The sequence below is a fragment of the Dinoponera quadriceps genome, unplaced genomic scaffold, assembly GCF_001313825.1.
Source record: "Dinoponera quadriceps isolate SergipeBrazil2010 unplaced genomic scaffold, ASM131382v1 scaffold676, whole genome shotgun sequence".
Classification (NCBI taxonomy): domain Eukaryota; kingdom Metazoa; phylum Arthropoda; class Insecta; order Hymenoptera; family Formicidae; genus Dinoponera; species Dinoponera quadriceps.
The window spans coordinates 456,698-478,106 of NW_014554818.1; the positions used below are offsets into that span (position 1 = coordinate 456,698).

The 21,409-nt window shown below is 42.7% G+C and overlaps 1 protein-coding gene and 1 pseudogene across 1 annotated transcript; one reads left to right on the plus strand and one right to left on the minus strand.

Annotated features, from left to right (window-relative positions):
- Nucleotides 1-3,346: 3,346 nt before the first annotated feature.
- On the minus strand, nucleotides 3,347-8,721 carry LOC106742208 (cysteine-rich protein 1-like). Its single transcript, XM_014614941.1, has 3 exons — nucleotides 8,556-8,721; nucleotides 3,919-4,071; nucleotides 3,347-3,639 (listed from the first exon to the last, which is right to left on the minus strand). The coding sequence occupies exons 1-3, from the start codon at nucleotides 8,593-8,595 to the stop codon at nucleotides 3,596-3,598; spliced, it is 237 nt and encodes a 78-aa protein (XP_014470427.1). The 5' UTR covers nucleotides 8,596-8,721; the 3' UTR covers nucleotides 3,347-3,595.
- A 1,113-nt stretch (nucleotides 8,722-9,834) lies between these two features.
- Nucleotides 9,835-17,394, plus strand: LOC106742207 (annotated as a pseudogene).
- The last annotated feature ends 4,015 nt before the right edge of the window (nucleotides 17,395-21,409 follow it).

The following is a 21,409-nucleotide window of genomic DNA, read 5'->3' on the forward strand; positions in this document are numbered from 1 at the left end:
GCACGTCGCGCACCATAGGCGCGATACTTCGGTTTTGAGCGGCGTCTCTTCAACGCGGATAGGCAAATGCGTGATCGCGAGCGGCGTGTAGGATCGACGACGAACATCACGACGAACGTTACACTTCGGAGGGACGTTGCGGCCAGAGCAAAATAAAGACAAACGAAAAGAGGAAAGGGAAAAAGAAACTCGTTAGCCTCGGAGGAGTCCTCATTTTCACCCGTGCTTTCTACTTAACGACGTTTTAATTTCGAACGCAGCCATGTCCGTTGCGAGGTAAGTACCGAGAGTCGCGCCGCGATCGCGAGCCAGGTCGGATTTATCGGAGCACCGTTGGGCAACGTTCTCTCTCTCTCTCTCTCTCTCCGTCTCTGTTATTCGTGCAATTAGCGCAAGTCGGCGCGTGGACACTTCCTCGACGGCCCGGCGATCACGCTCGTTCTCCCGGTTCCGTTCGACGCCTTCGCTCCGCGCTTCCGCTTCGCGGCGGAAGCCGTGCCGCTTCCCGCTCACCGTCGGGCGGAACGCGCCGCTGCGAGATTATCGCGGAGGCGCAATTAGCGCGGCCGGGCCTCGGCGGGATTTTTAATGAGAAATTACGTTCGCTCACTCGCGCGCGCACACACGTAGGACGCGCGGGCGCGTTCTCCGATTTAACAATCGCGTTAATCATTGATGCCTCGGCACGCGCTGCCAATTTCATGCGTAGCGAATCTACCCAGCCAGCCGGCTGGTTGCCCGCCCGCCGGAATGAGGCTGCAGAACGAAAACGGCAACGCGATACTCGAGTCCCGACGGTTTCTATTCACATTCGAAATCCTAGAGACGCGTACGTGGAACGTGTTGTAACATCGAATGCCGTGAACGCAAAACACTCCTGCAACGGACCGTTACGGAGGGTCCGAAGTGGACCGAAACGTCTGGCGTTGGTTTGTTGATTCTTACGGTTATTGTATAAATATTTACGCGTCTGCAACTACGTTTAGATCTAATCGACTCTGGTTAGCCCGCCCACTTTTCTCTCTCTCTCTCTCTCTCTCTACTCTACTCTCTCTTGGTCTTATTCTCTATCGCGACGCCTAAATCAGTCGGAAGCGTCGATCCGAAGCGTGCTCGCGAGAAGCGTCCAGATTGTCGTCACTGATTCCAGCTAATAATTGGCCAAATTCCCGAAACTCTCGCGCGATGTTCCGTCCGTGTCGATCGTCACTCGTCCGATAATTAGACCGTATCATTAGTCGCGAGGATCGAACATTTCGTCTCCGCCGTCTGCATTACGCTCTGTAGCAACTCACGCCTTCGTTCAAGTTCTATCGTAAGGATCAAGTTAGCGCGATTGCCGGTGAAATCACGAAATTGCCGATCGGGACGCGAATCACGGCAGCATTTGCGACACAATGCGCGCAATGCGATAACGCGTGTGTGCAATCGAAAGGCGCGATTACTTTCGAAGAAGCAGGCCGAGAAGCGATATCCAGCGCGTGCATGCACGAGATACACGTTGGTTGTTATTAACAATTGGCCAAAAAACCGTCGGCCGGATCATTGCGTCGGATGTTCGGCACGATTATCCAGCGACTACAATCGATATTATTGCGTACTTATACATTGTTATTTTATTACTATTGTAGCAATGACGCTGATTATTAATTCTTATTCTATTTGCTATTTTCGCTATTTTCATTATCACACGATTATTTTATTATTATTATATTATTATATTATTATTATTATTATCATCATCACACACACATTATTATATATTATTATTTAATGCCTTTATTATTTATTAATTGTAACGACGACCTATGTGTAATAAGTTTTGCCAAAGAACCCGTTGAGAGAGCAATATTGCAGTGAAAACATTTTATAGCCTCTCCGTAGGAGGGAGAGCAGTCGATGAAGCACGATTATTAATACGGAATTGAATGCGGAAAAAAAGACACGAAGAGAAAAAACGACTGTGCGCGGCGTTCCGAGCGATGGGGCGAAATGATGGGAAGTAGAAATCGTCCGCGCGAGTCGCGAATTCGCGAGATATCGACTGCTCGAACGCCGCGGCCGCGCATTTTTAACTGAGCACATACACACTTACACACTTACACACACACACACACACACACACACACGATTATCTCATTTTATTTCATCGTTTGTCCCGTGTGATATTCTTGTTCCGTGCGCCGCTCTTGCCGAGTCTCGCTGTTGATACTTGCAAACAGAACTCTGTACATCCTTTTTAAATAAATATGAGGTTTATATGAACTCTTTCCCTCGATATCTCTGATTTCCCGCAGTTCCTCATTTCTCCTTACGCATGCCGCAACAAATACAATCGGTTATTAAATTAATAAGACCAAATTAATTAATAGATTATTCCTTGCTGTGCTGGTCGCACATGCTCCGTTCTGAACTTTCCGTTCAGACTGTGTTAATGTTTTCGCTATTAAATGTAACGTTATCATAAAATATTTTGTAAAATCGTATATCGATGCTTCTGTATATTTAAACATCACGTATAATTATTATATCGTGCAATTATTACATTGTGGAGCGTGTACGGCTCACGCGGTGTGGTGGAAAGTCCAACCGAAAATCAGCCTGGCATGGAACGTGATAATAAGATTGAACGTAACAGAGAGCAAAAACTAAACACTTCAACAACATAATACGCTGTAGAAGTTGAGCATCCGCAAAAGTATTCTGAAAAAAGGGAACAATGCTGGAAGTGTCCTTTCTTGTCAAGAAGCGATTTATCCTCGATTTACAAATCGTCCAGATATCGAGTGAAGAAGTTTGGAGAGATATTTAAGATCACTTTCCACACCTCTCTTCCTCTTGCATTACAATAAAATGACATTAAGTTAATCAGTAAATCAATCAAGCATCGGCATGCTTTTATCGCGATAAGACGGAGTTAGAGAAGAAGATATAATACCTGAATACAGTAATAACAGTGAGATTAATCTCTTATCAAAGCTATCTATAGTACGACATGAAAGACGCAGTTTTAACGCACGTTGTATTCGGTTGATTAAAATTATAACACGGAGGCTCATTAAATATTCGCGGACGGGAGAGGTGCACTTTGCGGCATCTGGTCGCAGCCACGTGCACTATTGGATGACCGGGCTGTCGATTGGAATCCGACGGCAATGTATCTCCAGGCGAGAATGCGCGGTCTCTCTTTTATCGGCGCATCGTTTGATGTGCCGCGTAGAAAGGAATGTAATCTACACTACCTGTATTATCCATCTACGATACTCGAATTCCATCAGCTGGACGAGGATTGGATGCAAACGGTACAAGTGTAATATCGACACGAAGCAAAATGATTTTCCTCATGAAGAATCGTTATTGCATTTAATAATGTACACACTTCTAGAACATTTTGTAGAAAATAGACACATTTTTAAGTACATATGTATATAAATAGACGGAATGTTTGTTTCCCTTATAATTATAATTTATACTATTATAATTGTATAATTATAATATATATATATAATATTATAATATACAATTAGAATATTATAATTAATCGAACGACGTTGCGTTCGAGATTGTACGATTGCCTTAAGCGCATAAGCAATTTTTACTTATTGTAGACGTAACTCTCAGCACCACCGCGTCCGAAACCTGCAATCACAGTGATTATCTTATCGTGCGAGTCCCTTCGCATTGGAAGCGCTGCGATCTGAATAGCGAGGAAAGAATAGACGAGGAAAAACGGAACGAAAATATCAAATGCAATGGAACACGCGTACAGACGAATGGAGTTACACAAAGAGGGACGGCACACATTAATTGAATATATATTAAATGCGGATCGACGGTGTTCCGCGAACGGTACTGAATACGAAGCAGTTTTAGAGGAAACGAGGCGCAGCGCTCGACTCGGCGAAGATTCCCATTTACCTCCTGGACCGAACAGGGCTGAATAGCAAGGGTGATTGCAGTAAGGTTTCCCTTCGTGCTCGGCATGACTCCCGGGTGTTAGGGTCTTATTGCATTTCTCGCAGCGTAAACACGAACCGTGCCAATCTTTGCCTAAGGACGTCTTCCTCTCGGCTGCAACACAAGATGAATGTTAACGCGCGCGGCGCGCTGACGTGAAAGGCGGTGCACCGCGGCGCGAGCGGTGCGAAACTAGTCGGCGCTTTGCCGGCGTTAAATTTTATGTTCTCCTATGGTAATCGCGGTATTCGTCTGTCGCATTTCGTGCGCGCGTCCGCCGGTGCGTATATGATCTGCGAAGGAGACAGTAATTAGCGGGCATACATGTTAATGTGAGGAGAATCGTGAGACAGCGGTGGACTTGGCGGCCGAGCGACGCTTGAAATAGAATGAAGCAAGGTGAGATCCGGAAAAGCACGGGGAAATGTGGCGAGAGTAATATTTTTACTTCGGGAAGGACTGTGTGCGATTCTACTTAACGATATTATACCGCTCGGATGTCGATTGTTCTCAGCGACTCGACCGAAGGGGAAGAGCGAACCCCATGTGGGTCGAACGCGCCGTTGCATCAGCAGATACCGGCTGTGAGAAGGCATTCCATTAGCAATTTCGTAATTAGAAAATCCAATGCCAGGGTCCCGATGGATTCAATCAGCATACTGTCATTCATTAAAGGCGCGGAACGCGAAACGTCCTCCGGGCGCGTGAAAGACATCGCGCCATCGACAGAGATTTCGCGGAAAAAAAGATTCTCACACCTCTCCGGCATACGCGGCGTATTATGTACGTCGGTTCGGTGTGATAATCCCCAGATGCATTTGTGGAAATTTGCATCGAGATGCATGCGCGAGAAAGACGCCGTCGCGCGAAACGGGCACAGAATCGTTTCGTATTTTTCGGAACACTGAGGATTTTAATGTCTTGCCGAGAAATTCAAGTTTCTTTCTAAAACTCGCTCTATATTGTTCGATTGCGAATTTATCTCGAGTCGTTAATGATTTTAAATAGTTTCAGATACAACCGGTTCTCGATAGCTGTTGAAGCGAGGAAAAATTCATCTACTTCATTGGCAATCTTCGATACACTTGTCTAGATAAGATTAAGCACAATGGTAAAAATACATTTCTGCTTGTGAGATACGCCGGCTGTTATCGACTACACGACGAAACTATGCCGTGAGTGTAGCACAGTTTTCGCCGCTTAGTCGTATCACCGTAACTTCCCGTTTCATTGCCTTCTAATGCCATTATTCGAGGCTATAGCTCGTACGTATCCAAGCGACCCGGCAAAAAAGCTCGCGAAAACCAGAGACCGCGACTACATACATTCTTTTCCTCCGTTGCGTTGTCGTGGTGGTGCATCATGCCATTACGGCGTATCAAACCTCGCGGGGGAGACAAAAAAAAAGAGAGAGAGAGAGAGAGAGAGGAAGAAAAAAAGAAGGAAGAAAGGCAAGAACCGCAGAGCGGGCTGGTGGTTGCATTCAAACGCTCCACCGTGTCTAAGAAGGAGCACAAAGAGAGCGGTAGCGCCAGTGAGGGAAATTGGAAAATGACGAGACGAGCGTAGTGGATGCATCGGGAAGGAAAGGGTGCATCGGTGAAAGCGAGATGCGGCAAGGGAATGAGGGGATGTGCGACGCGTATGAGAGAAGGTGAGCGAGCAAAATGGGAAGACGAAAGAGAAAGAGAGAGAGAGCTCTCGGTGTTTCGCTGGTAAGAAGGGTACGCGTATAAAGGGCCATTAGTTAATTAACTCCTAATTATCTGACGACGGAGAAGCGAGTGCATAATCGTCAGCATTCGCCGCTGCGCACCGGCAGCGCGCGAAAAAGGCAGAGACAGTGCCGTGAGCACGAATCGTTGCGCCCGGCCGCCAAACAATCGGCCGCCGCCTGCTGATTGCATAGGCCCTCGGAACATCATCCCCCTACCCTCTCCTGCCAATCCCCTCGCCCGTCGTTCCTCGTGCTCTTTTTCTCTCTCTTTTCTCTTTTTCCTCCTCGTCGACGGAGATCATCTCCTGCCGCCTTCGCTCCGCGGCCCCTCACCCACGTCAGGCCATCCCGCTCCGCTCGCTCGCTCGCTTCTTTCAAACCACCGTCTGCAAACCATCGCGCCTCCCCTCGCGGCCGCTGCCCCCTTCGCGGCCCCGAGAAAACCCCTCGATCTCGCGTCCTCTCTCATGCGCCCGCTGCGGGGGCGGCGGGAAACGGCCGCCTGTCCTCTCCTCTTCTCTCCTCTCGCCTCCCCGTGGTTCCTCCTCCTTCTACCTTTCCGTACTACCACGAGACCTGGCCATTCTTCTGCAAACCTGTTTCGCATCTGTGTTCTTCTTATTAGTACCCGCGCGATACACCGGCTACGTCTCCTTTGTTGTCGTCCTCGCGGCCGGACACTTTATTGTTGTTGCAACGCGACTTCGCCCCGAGACGCGGTTTCCCTCCCGACCGCCCCGCGTCCCGAGTCGCGATTATTCTCGATCCCGCTTTTTTCCCCGGTTTCCTCGAGGTGGCATACGCGAGTGATACATTTCGTCGGCGAGACATATGCGCGTATGTGTGCGCGCGCGGAATTAATGCGCGAGTTACGCGTGCACTCGCGAATGCAACGGCTCGCATGTTTTTCAGGTCAATCGTTCGATCATCGTGTGCGCTCTCGCCTTTGATACACGCAGTAAAAAAAAAAAATCGTAAAGTTACCGAGCAAATATAGACACGCGAGTGTAACTTCGACGCTAAACGCGCGTTAAAGAGTTCGGCTCGATGACTCGCGGGTTTCCGTGCATTTTACACGGAAAGGGAGTGTCTCCATTCTCCGGCCCGTCGTTATGACATTCACCCTGCGCGCTTATTCGTGCCGCATCAAAAACACGTAGTCAGCCCGATGGCATTAACGGGCTTTAAACGAGCGCTGCGCGAAGCGGGAAGGGCTCAATTAAAAAATACGTACGACCGAATGCGAAACTCCCGCGCGCGTTCATCCTTTTAGTCTTCGCTTTATTTGTTAACGGAACGAAGGGAGATCCGCCCCCCCCCCTTTTTCTTCCTTTTCCTCTTCTGAACGCGCCAATTTTGAAATTCGGAAACGCAATAAGAGCGCCACGACAAAACGCGGGGTTATCTATCTACATTGTTTATATACGACCGGACACACGACTGCCAATGCGTACTTGAAATACTTGGCCGACGTTACAGATAACGTTATCGTTCGTTTCGCCGAGTACTACATTACGATACGAGTTACAACGCGTGCGTGCAATACCAAGATATATTTTTAAGGAGGTCTCGAGGTCGTTTCCTTGTTTTTCGAGAAACGTCGTTCGATAACGGTCGGCCGGTTTTCCAAGTGCAAAGCTGAAACGCAGCCCGCGTTGGTGGAACATCGCGAATGGAACGGCGTTTGGAAAGGCGACATTACGATGCATCGTATATGTTTAATTTTATTGAAAACCGTGGCGACCTCTCTCTGTCTCTCTCTCTCGTTCGCGCGCGTGCAGGTATGTTTTTGTCACGAGTACAGATTGAGTTTATGCGGAGAGACCGAGTGGATTACTCATTCACTCCGCTCGTAGTAAGGTTCGAACCTGTACACGGCAAAATAAACTGACATAATATTTGCCGAGACGGAACTCAAGGTCGTTCAATGATATCATTGATGTCGTCACCGCGGATTTACCAGTTCGAGTATATATTTATGTTCGTCTGAGATATCGTATTCGCCTTTCTCGAGCGATTCGAGTCTCACGAGCCCGGGCACGCAAAGAGGGAACCGCGGGAAGATCGTTCCATTACATTGGTCGTTAATACGCGTACTTGAAATGCCGAAGAGCTGTGAAATACAAAGATGACATACTCCAATGCTGCGATATCGCACAGCAGCTCTCGCTGAGATTATGTCCCGTTTATCAAATGTAACACCCATCGTGTCTTCCGGGGAAACGAGACTGATAATAAAGAAATATAGTTTCACATAGTTATTATATATTCCGCGCGTTCTTAATCGTTTTTCCTTTCCGAACGCATGACGTAAGCGTTTTACATAACCGCGAGTCACGATGGTCGTTTTAACAATACAAGATATTATTCCGTAATCCCTCCTAACCGTTTGACCAAAGCAATATAAATAACTTTTCGCGTTATCGCGAATAAATATTTTTAACGAGTAAGATTGCATCACCTCCACCGTTTGTTACTCTTTTGCCACATGAATAAACGAACATGATGTAACGAGGAACTCGGAGTGCGGGAAACATAATCGACGTGCGAATCAAGGTCTATTCGGAATAATTTCGACGAGTCTAAACTGTTTCAATGCCGCGGACAAGCAAGAGAACGGCCTTTAATCGCGACGATTCGCGACGCTTGATAAGTCAAGCGCCTTCCAGAGTCGAAATTTAATAAATTCTACATTAAGTTTTCAAATGGAGGAAACGGTAATAAGTTGTCACTTGCTGCATCAAAGGAAGACAACGGAAGATTTTTGGACACTCAGTATAGAATGAAGTTAGACTTAAAGTAGGAGTAAAATTTGGACTCGGGTCGTATCGGTGACATCGAAAATCTCAACGGAGCAAATGTTCAGTTTCGCCACTCTTACCGAAATACACAGGCTTGTCGCACTTGGGGCAATTCGGCATCTCTGCTATGACGTGCGGCGGAACCGGCTCCTATTCGACGCTGTGCGTGCAACTGACGGAAAGATGCTCTCGGCAGCGTGGTCAGACGCGTACTGGCCCTGAGAGAGCCCGGCAAGGTAACGCGACGCTCTCCAGTTGATTGAGCGTGTGAACGTGTGTTAAGGCTGCACGAGTACGGAGAGGCCGAGCGTGGCCGCGTGTGCTTAAGCACGCCGGGACAAATGTTACCTGCTTCGTCGTTATGCAACTCGGTGTGTGCGAGCGAGCGCGTACCTGTGCCCGCGTGTACATATACAAGGTGTCTCTCTCGGGCACCTGGCGCCAGTTCTCGTCTACGAATTCCACGAGGGACATTTTCGGCCCGAGCGGAAGCACACCATCGCCGCGACGCTGCTCGTATCTAACGGTCCGCCGAGCACGGCTCATTGATTACGAGCAGCGCGGGGAAATTCGCCGACGAGGTAGCTCGGAGGATCGCCGAGACACCCTGTAGGTGTACCAGATTTCCGACCGCTAACGGATGGGCTCGAGGTTGGCTTCGTTCGACGCGTTCGTTACTTTCTTCGGACGCGCTAGATTAATCCCGTTAGCTATTGTGGAGAGAAATTCGTGATCAAAACTGCGACCGGCTAGAGACACAACGAGACGCGGTTGATGATGAGCATTCAGATCGATAGTTGGTTATGCGCGAATAACGGAAGCGGTATCGAGTATGCGGAATGCACGACCCGCGCGCGCGGGAGCTCCGAAGGTATTTACTCATAAAACTGCAACGCGATACCCACGAAATTAATTAATTATCGGAATTTAGGTCGGGGCTACGCCGCGTAGCCAGAGGGCGATGCGGAAAATGCCGCGTTGTGAATTTTGGAATTTATTTTAACGGGATTACAAATATCCGCCCAGTAGTTCGCTACTGTGCGTAAAAATTTCAACGTGCGCGCTTGCAGTCTTTACTTTTCGTAATGTACATACGCGCTCGCGTGTCCGCCCGCGCACGCGGACTGCGCACGTTAATACGAATATGCGAGATGTTTATCCGCTAATAGCAGCTATGTAAACAGTGAACGTTTGAAAATCAGAGTCCGTATAATTACATGTCAATTAGATATTCGCGAGCTGCACGCAAATTAACGCGATATTAAAGCAGGATCGTCTCGGGGATAAAGAGCGCGACCGCAAGCATCCTTCTGCGTTATTTCCGCTTGATAACGAGGTGTTAGAGGCAGCTCGCGCTAATTACGTGCTCCAGTTGTTCGCGAAGTACCGTGAGGGAGGATCGAGCGAAACGAAAATGCCGTTCGAGACGCAAAAGTTCATGGAGGCCTCGATAAGGGCTCACAATTCGGATGACGTCGCGCTCGTATCGGCGATCGCGAGAGGCGAGTTCGACCTGGCGAGCAAGATCTTGGCGCGTGACACTGAAAATAAATACATTCACCCGGTGGGTCCGCTCAAAGTGACAGCCTTACATGTGGCCGCGTGGCAAGGAAGGATCGACCTGTTGGACCAGCTCTACGCGAAGGGCGCCGACGTGAACGCCTCGGATAAGATCGGCAGGTGCGCCCTTTATTACGCGGCGCACTGCGGCTACGTCCACGTGACCCAGTGGATCCTCGAACACGGAGGGGACATCCACGCGAAAATCGGCATCGACTCGTGCACCAAGGACATCCAAAATGTCACAATGATGAAATCAAGCCACGTCGGCAGAACTGTTCGTATCGCGCGGAAGTACCGCACGCACCTGTCATGTTTCGTTTCGAGAGAGAAGAGTAAAAAGAAATAAACCAATTTTAATTAGGGTAAAAGGCTCTATTACCGAAGTTAGAAGAATATGACCTGATTGAATATAACATTGTAAAGATTATTTTACGATTTATCCAGATGTCCATATATCCATTAGGTGCTTTTCATTTTGTCTTTGTTTCACATTCAATGAGTAACAAAGATAGGATGATTCCGAGACAAAATTTTATTATATTTATTATAAGTCTAATTTAGTCCTACAATGAGTGTTTAAAGGTTTTCTATTGTGCTCCTTCGGTGCTATAAATAGGGAAGTTATTGCCGTTTTCTCTACTTTAAGACTTAATGTAGAATTTAAAATTTCGACTCGGGATGCTTGTATTGACGTGTGTCACCAAATGGAAAGCACCCATTATTTCATATCAATATTTAGACATTTAGACAGTATATTTAGACATTAACACAGTACTCAAATTTTTCCGGACGTTTATATTGACAAATTAAGTCTTTTTCTCTTATTATTTGGAAGAAATGTTATTTGGATTACCGAGCCTTCTAAAAAGTATAATGAGGATATTGCTGAGTCTCAGTTACTGAGTACTAAGACTTTACCGAGCTCCAATAACTGATTTACAAAGTATAATACCTTGTTCATATTAACAATCTTTCAAGCATATGAAATTAGGTGCATGTAAGAATGGTCACTGAAAAGTAACGGTAATCGAGTCTTCTCATTTCAACGCATAGTCCATTACCGGATTCGATAAGTGAAATACACATATGAATTGAACTCTATTATATGACATCTTTTTCTTGTAAAAAATAATTAAGACGGATATATTATCGTGATACATAAAATCATCAATCAATTAAAAATATAAAGTTTTATTTTGAGAAAGAAAATTTCGACATTACGTTAAAATATGAAAAAAATCTTTATGATTCTTTACATTTGTCTGCATGCTTAGTATATTCAGCTAGAGAAAGGACAAAATTAAAGTCAAGTGATTTGAAAACATTTTTTAATTATAACAAATTTAATGTCTAATAAACTATATACAACATGAAAACTAATACTTTTAATTTTCAAAAAAAATTCATTGTATTATTTTCGACCACTTTACATTCTATAATTTACTCAAAAATTGAATTCTGTCGATAATAGAATCAGCCTCTATAATGTGGACTTTTGCCCTAAATTAAAACTGCCTTTACTTGGTTTAATCAAAAAAAGAATTGAACCCCATGAGAATCCAAAGTATGGCTGATCTTTTCTTCCTAGTCCTGTTGCCCGTGTCCGAGCATAGTGACCTCTCTCATATGCCTGTGGTGTGCACGTTGATTATACGTAGGCATGATCTAGTGCATTTTAAATATTGATATATTGATTGCCAGTATTAATATTATTTGTGGGAGGAAGAAATTTTTTATCGTATGTTGCGAACATACTGAACATTTTCTGCACAAACGAATGCGGCGACAGTCTTCCAATGACTCTTGAATCCCAATAATATTGTTACAAATGATAATCCCTAGATAACCTTTACTGATTGTTGCGATGAACACTGCCATGTACGGCGTTCTACCCGGTTAAGTCCAGGCTCGACCTCTAGCCGAGGCAGTATTTTTTGTAACATGATATTAGAATAAGAAAATTGCTTACTAATTCCCGAGTCGAAATTTCAGTTCTATACTAAATCTATTTAATTTTATATTAAGTCTTCAAAGATCTTATATTGCATTTTCTTTAATGTTATAAATGGGAAGATATTTCCGTTTTCTCTACTTGAAGACTTAATGTAGAATTAAAAATTTCCCCCCAGAAGATCTAAATTTTCTTTGTAGCATCAAAGGAGTACTATTAATTAGGAGCATTATTAGGAATTATTTCCGTTTTCTGTACTTGAAGACTAATGTTGAATTAAATAGACTTTAATGTAGGATCAACATTTTGGGTTAACTTAGCAATTGGGGAAAAGGGTTATCAGAAGGTTATTATTTATAACAATATTATTGAGACTCAAAAGTCGGTTGATTTGTGGAAGATGCCGTGTCGCCGTGTTTATTTGTCTGAAAAATATTCGGTACGTTCTCACAACAATATATAATGGACAATTTCATTCTCCCACAAATAATATTAATACTGACGATATTAATATTTAAAATGACCCTAGCACGCACACACACACATACACACACATCCGTACTTTGATTTCATGACCTTTAATACTTCCTTTGGTCAAGAAATTTTACTTTCTTCGAAACAAATTACTACAGTGGAATAAGACGCGTTCCTTTCTTCGTTGTTTCAGTTGCCGTTGCCGACGTGCTGGGACAGAACACCGTTGCACCAGGCGGTAAAGAACAATCACGCCGACGTTGTACGTATTTTGGTGGACGCCGACGTGGACGTAAACGCCAAGGACGAACACTTGGTCTCTCCGTTGCTCTTGGCAGGAAGCTCGGTGGATCGCTACAACGACCAGGAGATGGCAAAATTCGTCGAGATCATTCGGATTCTGGTGATGAAGAAGGCGTTCGTGAACATTATTCATCCGGACACGGGTATTGGTCAGCCGATTGTTATGCAATAAGCCAATAAAATGCGTCACACTCCCGTCGATTCTGCGCATCACCGACATCGAAAGTCCCGATGATACGATCTATCTTGTTAGATCCTCGTGTTATCTCGCGCGATATATTTTCTCATCTGAATCTAATTCGTGCGTTCTCGCCAGGAACGACGGCTCTACATCACGCGGCGATGCTGGGCAGTGTGGAGGCGACGGAATTATTATTGGAGAACGGCGCGTGGCCGATGTTTAAGTGCAAAAGTTCCGGAAGCACGCCCCTTCACATCGCTGCGAGCGTAGGGAGCACGGAGACGTTGATCGCTCTGCTCAAAGTGATACAGCCTCATCGCATCGATTCTTGCGACCAGGTCGGTCTCGTATATCGGCCGCTTTTCCTGTCCTCGATAGTATATAACTCGGTTACTCTCTTCGGACGACACTTCGAATGACAAAACAACACTTACACGCTTCTTTCTGTCTTTTCGTCCCAGGTCAGTTGCACGGCTCTCCATCGAGCGTCTTATCAAGGTCATCGCGACTGCGTGAGGATCTTGATCAAGCATGGAGGTAACTTGGCCGCCATGACGAAGACCGGTGTCACCGTCATCGATGCGATATTCGCGCATATCCCGCGGCCAATGGCCTTTTTAACAGATATCTTGGATTCTTGCGTACGAACGACCAATAATTGCCCCTTGGAGAAATACGATACCGTAAGAATTCCTTCGTCCGTCCCCCCTGCTTAAACGTCCCAACGCGCGGACGTTCTCTCTTCGTCCTTCCGCTACGTCCGTCGCGTAGCGGCTTAACGAAAACTAACGAACGAAACGTGTCTCTCTCTCTCTCTTTCTCTCTTTCTTTTCTCTTTTTCTCTATCTCTTCAAGATTACTGTCGACTTCGGTATATTGGCTCCCAAATACCACATGCAAATGAAGGTGATTACGGCCATCATAGCCGCGACCTCGAATATCGCGCAACTGGCAATCCTGCAGCACCCGCTCCTGGAAACGTTTCTGAGACTGAAGTGGGCGAAATTGAAGATATTCTTCTTCCTACTTGTGCTCGTGCACATCCTCTTCATCACTTCGCTCACAAGCTACGCTCTGATGCTCATAGGGAAGGAGAAGAACTACTCGACACTTTGGGATACTGTGCTGCGACGGTTCCTCGCGGGCTACGCGTTTATTCTTTTCGTACATAATATGATTCAAGTACTGTTGGAACCCAGGTAAAAGTATACACCCGGCCAAGCAAGAAAAAGTCTACCGGATTTATTTTATCAGATTTGCCTATACTCAACACGTATTACGAACACTTTCAGATATTACTTGAAACAATACGAGACCTGGCTGTCGTATATATGCGTTACTCTGTCGTTGGCGATGTCGATAGCGGGCGAGTTCGTGAATTACAAAAACGGAACCGAGAATGGACAAAATCAAACACAAGGCACGGAAGTGCCAATGGTGCAAGTGGAAGAAATGCAAACACAAGTGACACCAACGCAACAACAAGGGATGTCAATGGAAAGAACGTACACGACGGGTCAACATCTGCTGTTACATTGCATGAGCATAACGATCTTACTGGCTTGGATAAAAATGATGCTACTGATCGGCCGATTTCCGATGTGGGGATACTACGCGCTCATGTTCTCTACAGTGCTGAAGAACATACTCAAGGTCTGTCGAAATTATCGACGTAATCAACTATAATTTCATTGATTTTATCAACGGAAAGCATCCCAACAATTAGCGTCTCGAACGAAACGACGCGAGATTGTTTCAACTTCGGAATTATCTCAAGTCGAAATTTTGGACCTGTGTTAACCCTAGCTTGGTACATTCCGATCCAGTGAGCCGCTAAACATTTTCCGATCTTCTAATTTTCACATAACATATTATTCTTTTTCTTAAAGTATATCAGATGTTCGCTACAATGAACCAACATTACTTTTGCTTGAATCGTATTTACAAAACCGTTTGAGAATTTTTTCCGCGAAAACATTCTTTTTCTTGTAGTAAGTTTAGTTTAAACCAAATTATTTTCTTGACCCGATAACATAAATATCTTACTCAATCTGTATTTAAAAATTCTTATATTACAAGTTTGAAAATATTAATTAGAATGAAAATGACAAGACGACAAAGTCGAGCGGTCTCACGGACCAGTGTGTGGCGAATTAAAAATTCGAAAACAAGTGTGGCTAGCTAGAGTTAAACCTTTATACAACGCATTAGGAGCTAAGATAGTAAAACAGTTTGAATATTTCAATTCTATTAATATATTCTACTCCTATTTTGACCTTGAAGATGTCTTAAATTTTCCATTTTCGCTATTTTAACATCAAAATAAGTTATTCAAAGTAGCATTTAAATTAAATCTGTAAGAATCAAAGATTCTAAAGAGAAGTTAATAAGTATCAGTATCGTTAATGTAGATTTTTATTCATCCAAATTAGGCCATCTAAGTAGATGTGAATCATTCTTAAGAGCGTCAAAGTAGCATCGAAATTTCAACTCGAGATCGCGTACGGATTAATTCGCGAGAACGAAAATTCGACGAAAACGAATGAAGCGATCGCATCGCATAATTCGGACGTCGCGAACCTTCTTTCCCCTATACAATATTAGGCCTTCATCGCAGATGATGACTCGCGTTTACTGTAGCGTTTCATTTAGCCGCGAATATGAAAAATGAAGACAGGAGGAAAGAATCCTAACACTGAAAGTTTCGTCTACCATAATGTGTCCCATTAGAAATCTGACATTCTCGTCCACATTTTCTCGCCCTCCTTCCCCTCCTTTTAAGCGACCTCACGATTATAACGACATCGATCGAAGTTTTTAGTCCCTTTCTAGGTGCTCCTGGCATTTGGCTACCTAATCATTGGATTCGCGTTAAGTTTCGCTATTTTATTCCACGAAAACAACAAATTCCGCGAAAGAGACCAGTTCAACAAATTATGGAATGCCATCGAGAGGACCGTAGTAATGATGATGGGCGAATACGAATACGACGGCTTGTTAGAAGAGAATCTACCGTACACAAGCAGAATCGTGTTCTTTATCTTCATAATGCTCGTCAGTATCGTTCTGATAAATCTCATGATCGGACTTGCGGTCAACGATATTCAAGCTATCGAGAAAGAGGTACGAATTTCATATACGAATAATAACTGTATACTGTTTAAATTTCTTGGAGTGAAACCTCACTCCAAACAAGTGAATATTCACTCTTTAATCCGAGAAATTTAGAGAGTATGAATATGTCCAGGGATGGAATCGATGTTTCGCGCTTTCTTAAGATTGATCGCGGAAAATTATCCCGATTACATATTAGTTATACCGATACCGGACATTAATTATACCGGTACATATTGACGAGGACTCATTTAGCTGGCCGAGATAATCAGGGTGAAAATTCATGTCACATTAGGGTCATATACGTCGACTGTTGAAGCAGGCGGAATTCATTGCACATTTGGAGAGGCTGACGTCACACCGAATCTTCCGCAGAAATTGGTTACGTCCTCGTTTAAGAATATATTCGAGCCGCGACATTCCCACAAAAATTACGCTGAGCTATCGTGAAAATTATTCTCCTCGCAAGGATCATATAGAGGCGCCTCGTGACATATCCTTTGAGTTAAAAGAATCTTTATTTTTCTTAGCCGCAAAGGCATGTTGCAAGAATAATAAGTACATGTATGTAATTCTCGTTTTATTTATGATAAAGTACAAACTAGTATAAAATATGATATAAAGTATAAATTGAGAAAAAAGCAGTTGAATCAACAAAATCGGCAGTCGCTCACATTCAAAAACATATTGTGTGTCCATTAAATAAATTATGCATTGGTGCAATAATACGTTGCGTTGATACAGTTGCTGATCAAATCGCAATTATGAAATCAATTGATATCTCCTTACAGCAATTATAATTTGTTGTAGTGGATTAAACGTTGTGCTTGAAAAAATATTGTTCGTTTAAGCAAAAATTCGTTGATTCTACCACTTTCTTTTCTCAGTGTATATTTGCATACCAATAGCATTGAGAAACTAATTCTAATCGGAACGATACTTAATGACGTGATATTAACATAAAGTCGTATGCGCTTTTTAGTTCAGTAGAAGATAAAAATGCAGAGGATGCTGACACAAAACTGAATTTATTGATCTCCAGTTTGGAAGAACATTTACAGAGATGGAGATCACGCAGTTGTAACTTGACACGCCGAAAGTTGTTGAAACGGCGTGGGATCAAGAAACAGTTTAAATGATAAAACGTCATGAACTTTAATACACTTTTAATATACTATGCCGCGTATGAGCGACATTGCAAGTAATCCACATTGTACTCAACGCGTATTTTATTAGTTGCTATTTTATACTTATTTTATTTAAGATTCGTAGCTGGTAGTTTCATAGTTTTCATAAATTATTGTTGAAATATTTCGTTTTTCGTCTAATAAACATTTATAATTATGAAATAATTTTTAAGGCGACATTCGAATTCTATCTCAACTCTGCAAATTCCATCAAACTTGAAGGACTTGAAGGAATGGAGAATTCAGATATGTAACACTATACAAGCTATTTATCTTACCTGAATGTTATAAAAATGTATATATGGTTGTTCTTTTTTGGAGACTTGAGAAAGCATTCATTTCAGAATTATTTAATATTCGATCACCTCAACATCCACTGTAATTAATCCTTAATCTTTATTATTGATTTGTCAATAATATATTAATCATGTAACTTGTTCAGCTCCAAATATAGTATGTGAGATAAGCAAATATTAAATAATTTAATAAAGATTGATGAGTAAACGAGTAAAAGGAAAATCTTCTTTTGTTTTCTTTTTCTTTTTTTGATATTGATCGTTGGCGAAAGTCTTGATAAGATTTGAAGCTTTTAAAAGTGCTAAAAAGGAAGAAGTTGTAAAGGTAAAAATAACAGTTGTGTATATCCATTAATTCTGTTCACAGAGATTAAAATTTGGATTCCATATAATAACATGGCTGAACAGAAGTGAAAAAAAAAAACTTTAACAAACGTAAACAAAACCAAGTTCACGGTCCAAGAAGTATTATTGGATGTAATATAATATTTACACTGAATTCTTAAGACCGGTATTCATAATAGTAGATGATTTACGATCTTTAATTGAAAGCTTAATTAATTATAGATCCGTATTCATTGATCGTTATTCGAATCTATATTTCTTGTTGTATGAAATAAATAAATACAAGTTGACAGGTAAAAATTCAAAGCTATAATACATTATCAAGTTATTATGTTGTCAAATAACAACGAACTATGAATGCTAGCCTAAATTTCTACTCAGAATATTTCTTTATTTTCAGTAAATTCATCAAATGCCCGTTAAGATCGCATATTTCCTGTATAATGAATAATTAGACATACCTAGAAATATATGACGCATCGCTTCTTGGCATCTTGTGTGTTTCGATTTGGCTTTCAGATCCAGCATCTAGACTCCTCCAATATTCGGTAATTTTTTCCCGGCATCGACACGAACACTGATATTCGCGTAGATACAACAATTCAATTGGAAAAATGCATATTAATTAACGCAAATTAATTATACCGATCCAATTAAATATTTCAAGAGCCGGAGAACAATTTTTATCATCTGATGAGAACTGTAACGAAAGCATCAATGTACTTACTCCGCGTTGTAGTATGCTGTACATCGCTCGTCAACTCGAGATGTAATAACTCGATCACAAAAAGTTACGCGACGCGCGAGTACCAAAACAATCGACAAGAAGGACTGCGTTTTCGCCGAACGTCATCGTTCGACAACCGAACTGTCGATCGATCAAAACAATCAACTCTCCAAGAACATTCCAGATCTTCAAGAGAGGTCTAACCTGTCTTCGTGTGTTATGTACTGTGTCGAGTATTATACATTATGCTTCGAGCCAACGAGCGACACTACGAAGTATGTGTATCGTTCGTATAATCGTCCGAGGGATTAAAATATTTCGTCGGCTCTTGAAATATTTAATCGGACTTTCATCGGCATCGCATTAATTAATTACGCATTCCTCCATTCGAATCGTTGTATTTACATATGTGTCAGTGTCAGTGAATATCCACGAGTGAGTATTCGGAGTGCCAAGCGATAGAGTAACTAGTAGCCAGGATGCTGTGTCAGGAAGCCGTGACGGAGAACACAGGATACGGGGAAGTATGCATGTGTGTACACGCGCACAGACGAGAGAGAAACGATATTTGCAGATATATAAAATTATTTATTAGAGATTTGCGATTTTAATGGACATATGACGAACTTATCGAGAATAAAGATATATCCCGAGCCGAAATTTAAACTGGTATTTATAATCCATCATCGCCTAACAAATAATTATAGCTCTTTGAATTTCCAATTATTCGCCAATTTGCAATTATTTCACAAAACAAGGAATATTGATCCAAATGACTATTATGCAAATACGAAATCAGTAATTAATCATACTTTCAAAAGGTAATTGTAAATCATTTTTAATTATAAATATCATTTTTAACTATAAATCATTTTTAACTATAAATATCGACTCTTAAACGTCATTAGAGGACAGTAATAGCGACTATTCCGAACACTTAATTTTGAATTATTTAATATTTGCTTATCAAACATACTCTATTTGCCGTTAAATAAATTGCATAATTAATAAACTGCTAATTAAAAAAAATTAAGAGTGAAGATTAAATTCAAATAGAATATTGAAATAATGGTGTATTAAATAATATTGAATTAAATCTCTTTTAAGACTCTCAGCGTAGAGGAAATAGCAGTGAATAATCATTTGCAGCTTGTGTAGTGTATATCTGGCGATTCTCATTGGTCCTGTCAACGAGTTTAACGAAATCACGAAGTTAATGTGGAGTCAACATTTTGGCTCGGCCTGTTTATAAAATAAAAAGGCAAATTGAGAAAAGAAAGATGCACCTGTTATAACACCTGCGCATAATGGTAAGTCAGTTATCCATTTTATCTTCTAGGCTGCGTACGGGGAGGCCTAAGTTATTCTCCGTACAGATGTCACTACGACACTACATTCGCGTTTCTGCGCTTTGCAGCTGTATGCGATGGGATCTATAATCGCGTTCGCATCGACCATTTTAACGAGTTTAAACGTGCTCGACACGACTAATTAAATTTTTATATTTTGACCACATTGTTAATTTCACGTATATATACGCAAACGTATACGTATATATATATGTATATATATGTGTGTGTAAATATATACATATATATATATACGCGTCCTTTTATTGTCCCGCCATTGGCGGGATCATTACAGGGTCGTTTATAGGCACAGCACTAAAGATAAAGAGTGCGCATAGTTTATTTAATTTCATTAAGCTGTAATTCAGCGACGATCGAGTAAGATTTAAGCGTAATCGCTGATAAGACTGAATTACGCAGTAATTAACGATATTTACGATAGTACGTAAAATGCGCGCCAGATCGTCGCAGCGGTCGAACGCGACGCAGCGCGCTGCGCCGTATCTCTGAATATATATGCCGGGTATTAAAGAATTTTTTTTATTTTTCAACGACGAGATATACATTTAACCCGGCGGGCTTCGCGTGTTCGCGTCTCCATATATCCGGCTACTAAACAGCCGCGCGTATTATCCCCCCGAAGCAACGGCCGAGAATTACGCAGCCGAAAAATATTGCGAAGCATAAATTACGAACCGGATAAGTATATTTGCAAAATGCGAGCTCCCTTTACCAACGGTACATCGTATCGCGACAGCAAATTCCCACCGCATAAAATGCGTAATATTCTGTCTTACTCGCTCTTGGTATTTTTATTTAATGCTTTATGGCGCACCAGGGCAATTTTATAGAATTTTCATCGATGATACGAGAAACAAAAATTCCTCTCTCTCTCTCTCTCTCTGTAAAATGTACCGAGCGCTGCTAGATTACGCTTTTCGACATATTACACTTAATTTATGTTTCGAGGTAATAAGGTTACAATTGATTAAAAGATGCAATAAGCAGAATACGCTGAAGTTAAATAGTACGCGCATTTTTAAACGCGTATTAGTCATATAATCCGATACGGCACACGATGGGTCCGCTCTGCATTCGTAAAGTTTGCACGAGGGACTAATTAAAAATTTATTAAATATAAAAGAGCTGTAGGGACGTGGCTGAAATTCGGTTTAGAAGCACGATGGTCTAAAAGGGAACAACAGCGGCAAAAAGCGGGAGTTGGAAAAACTCTCGGGGGGGGGGAGGGGAGGGTAAGCTTGTACGAGAGGAGGGGACTCGCGCCGACGATGCGAATTTAGATGCTTTCATGACGTATTAAATTCACTTCGCGTACGTCGCGGTTCTGTATATGTTTCAACGGTACGGCGGCGACGGCGGGTGCGCGGGCGATCGTCGTAATTTCGGGAGCGCGTCGGAAATATGCGGCCGCTGTTTTCTCGAT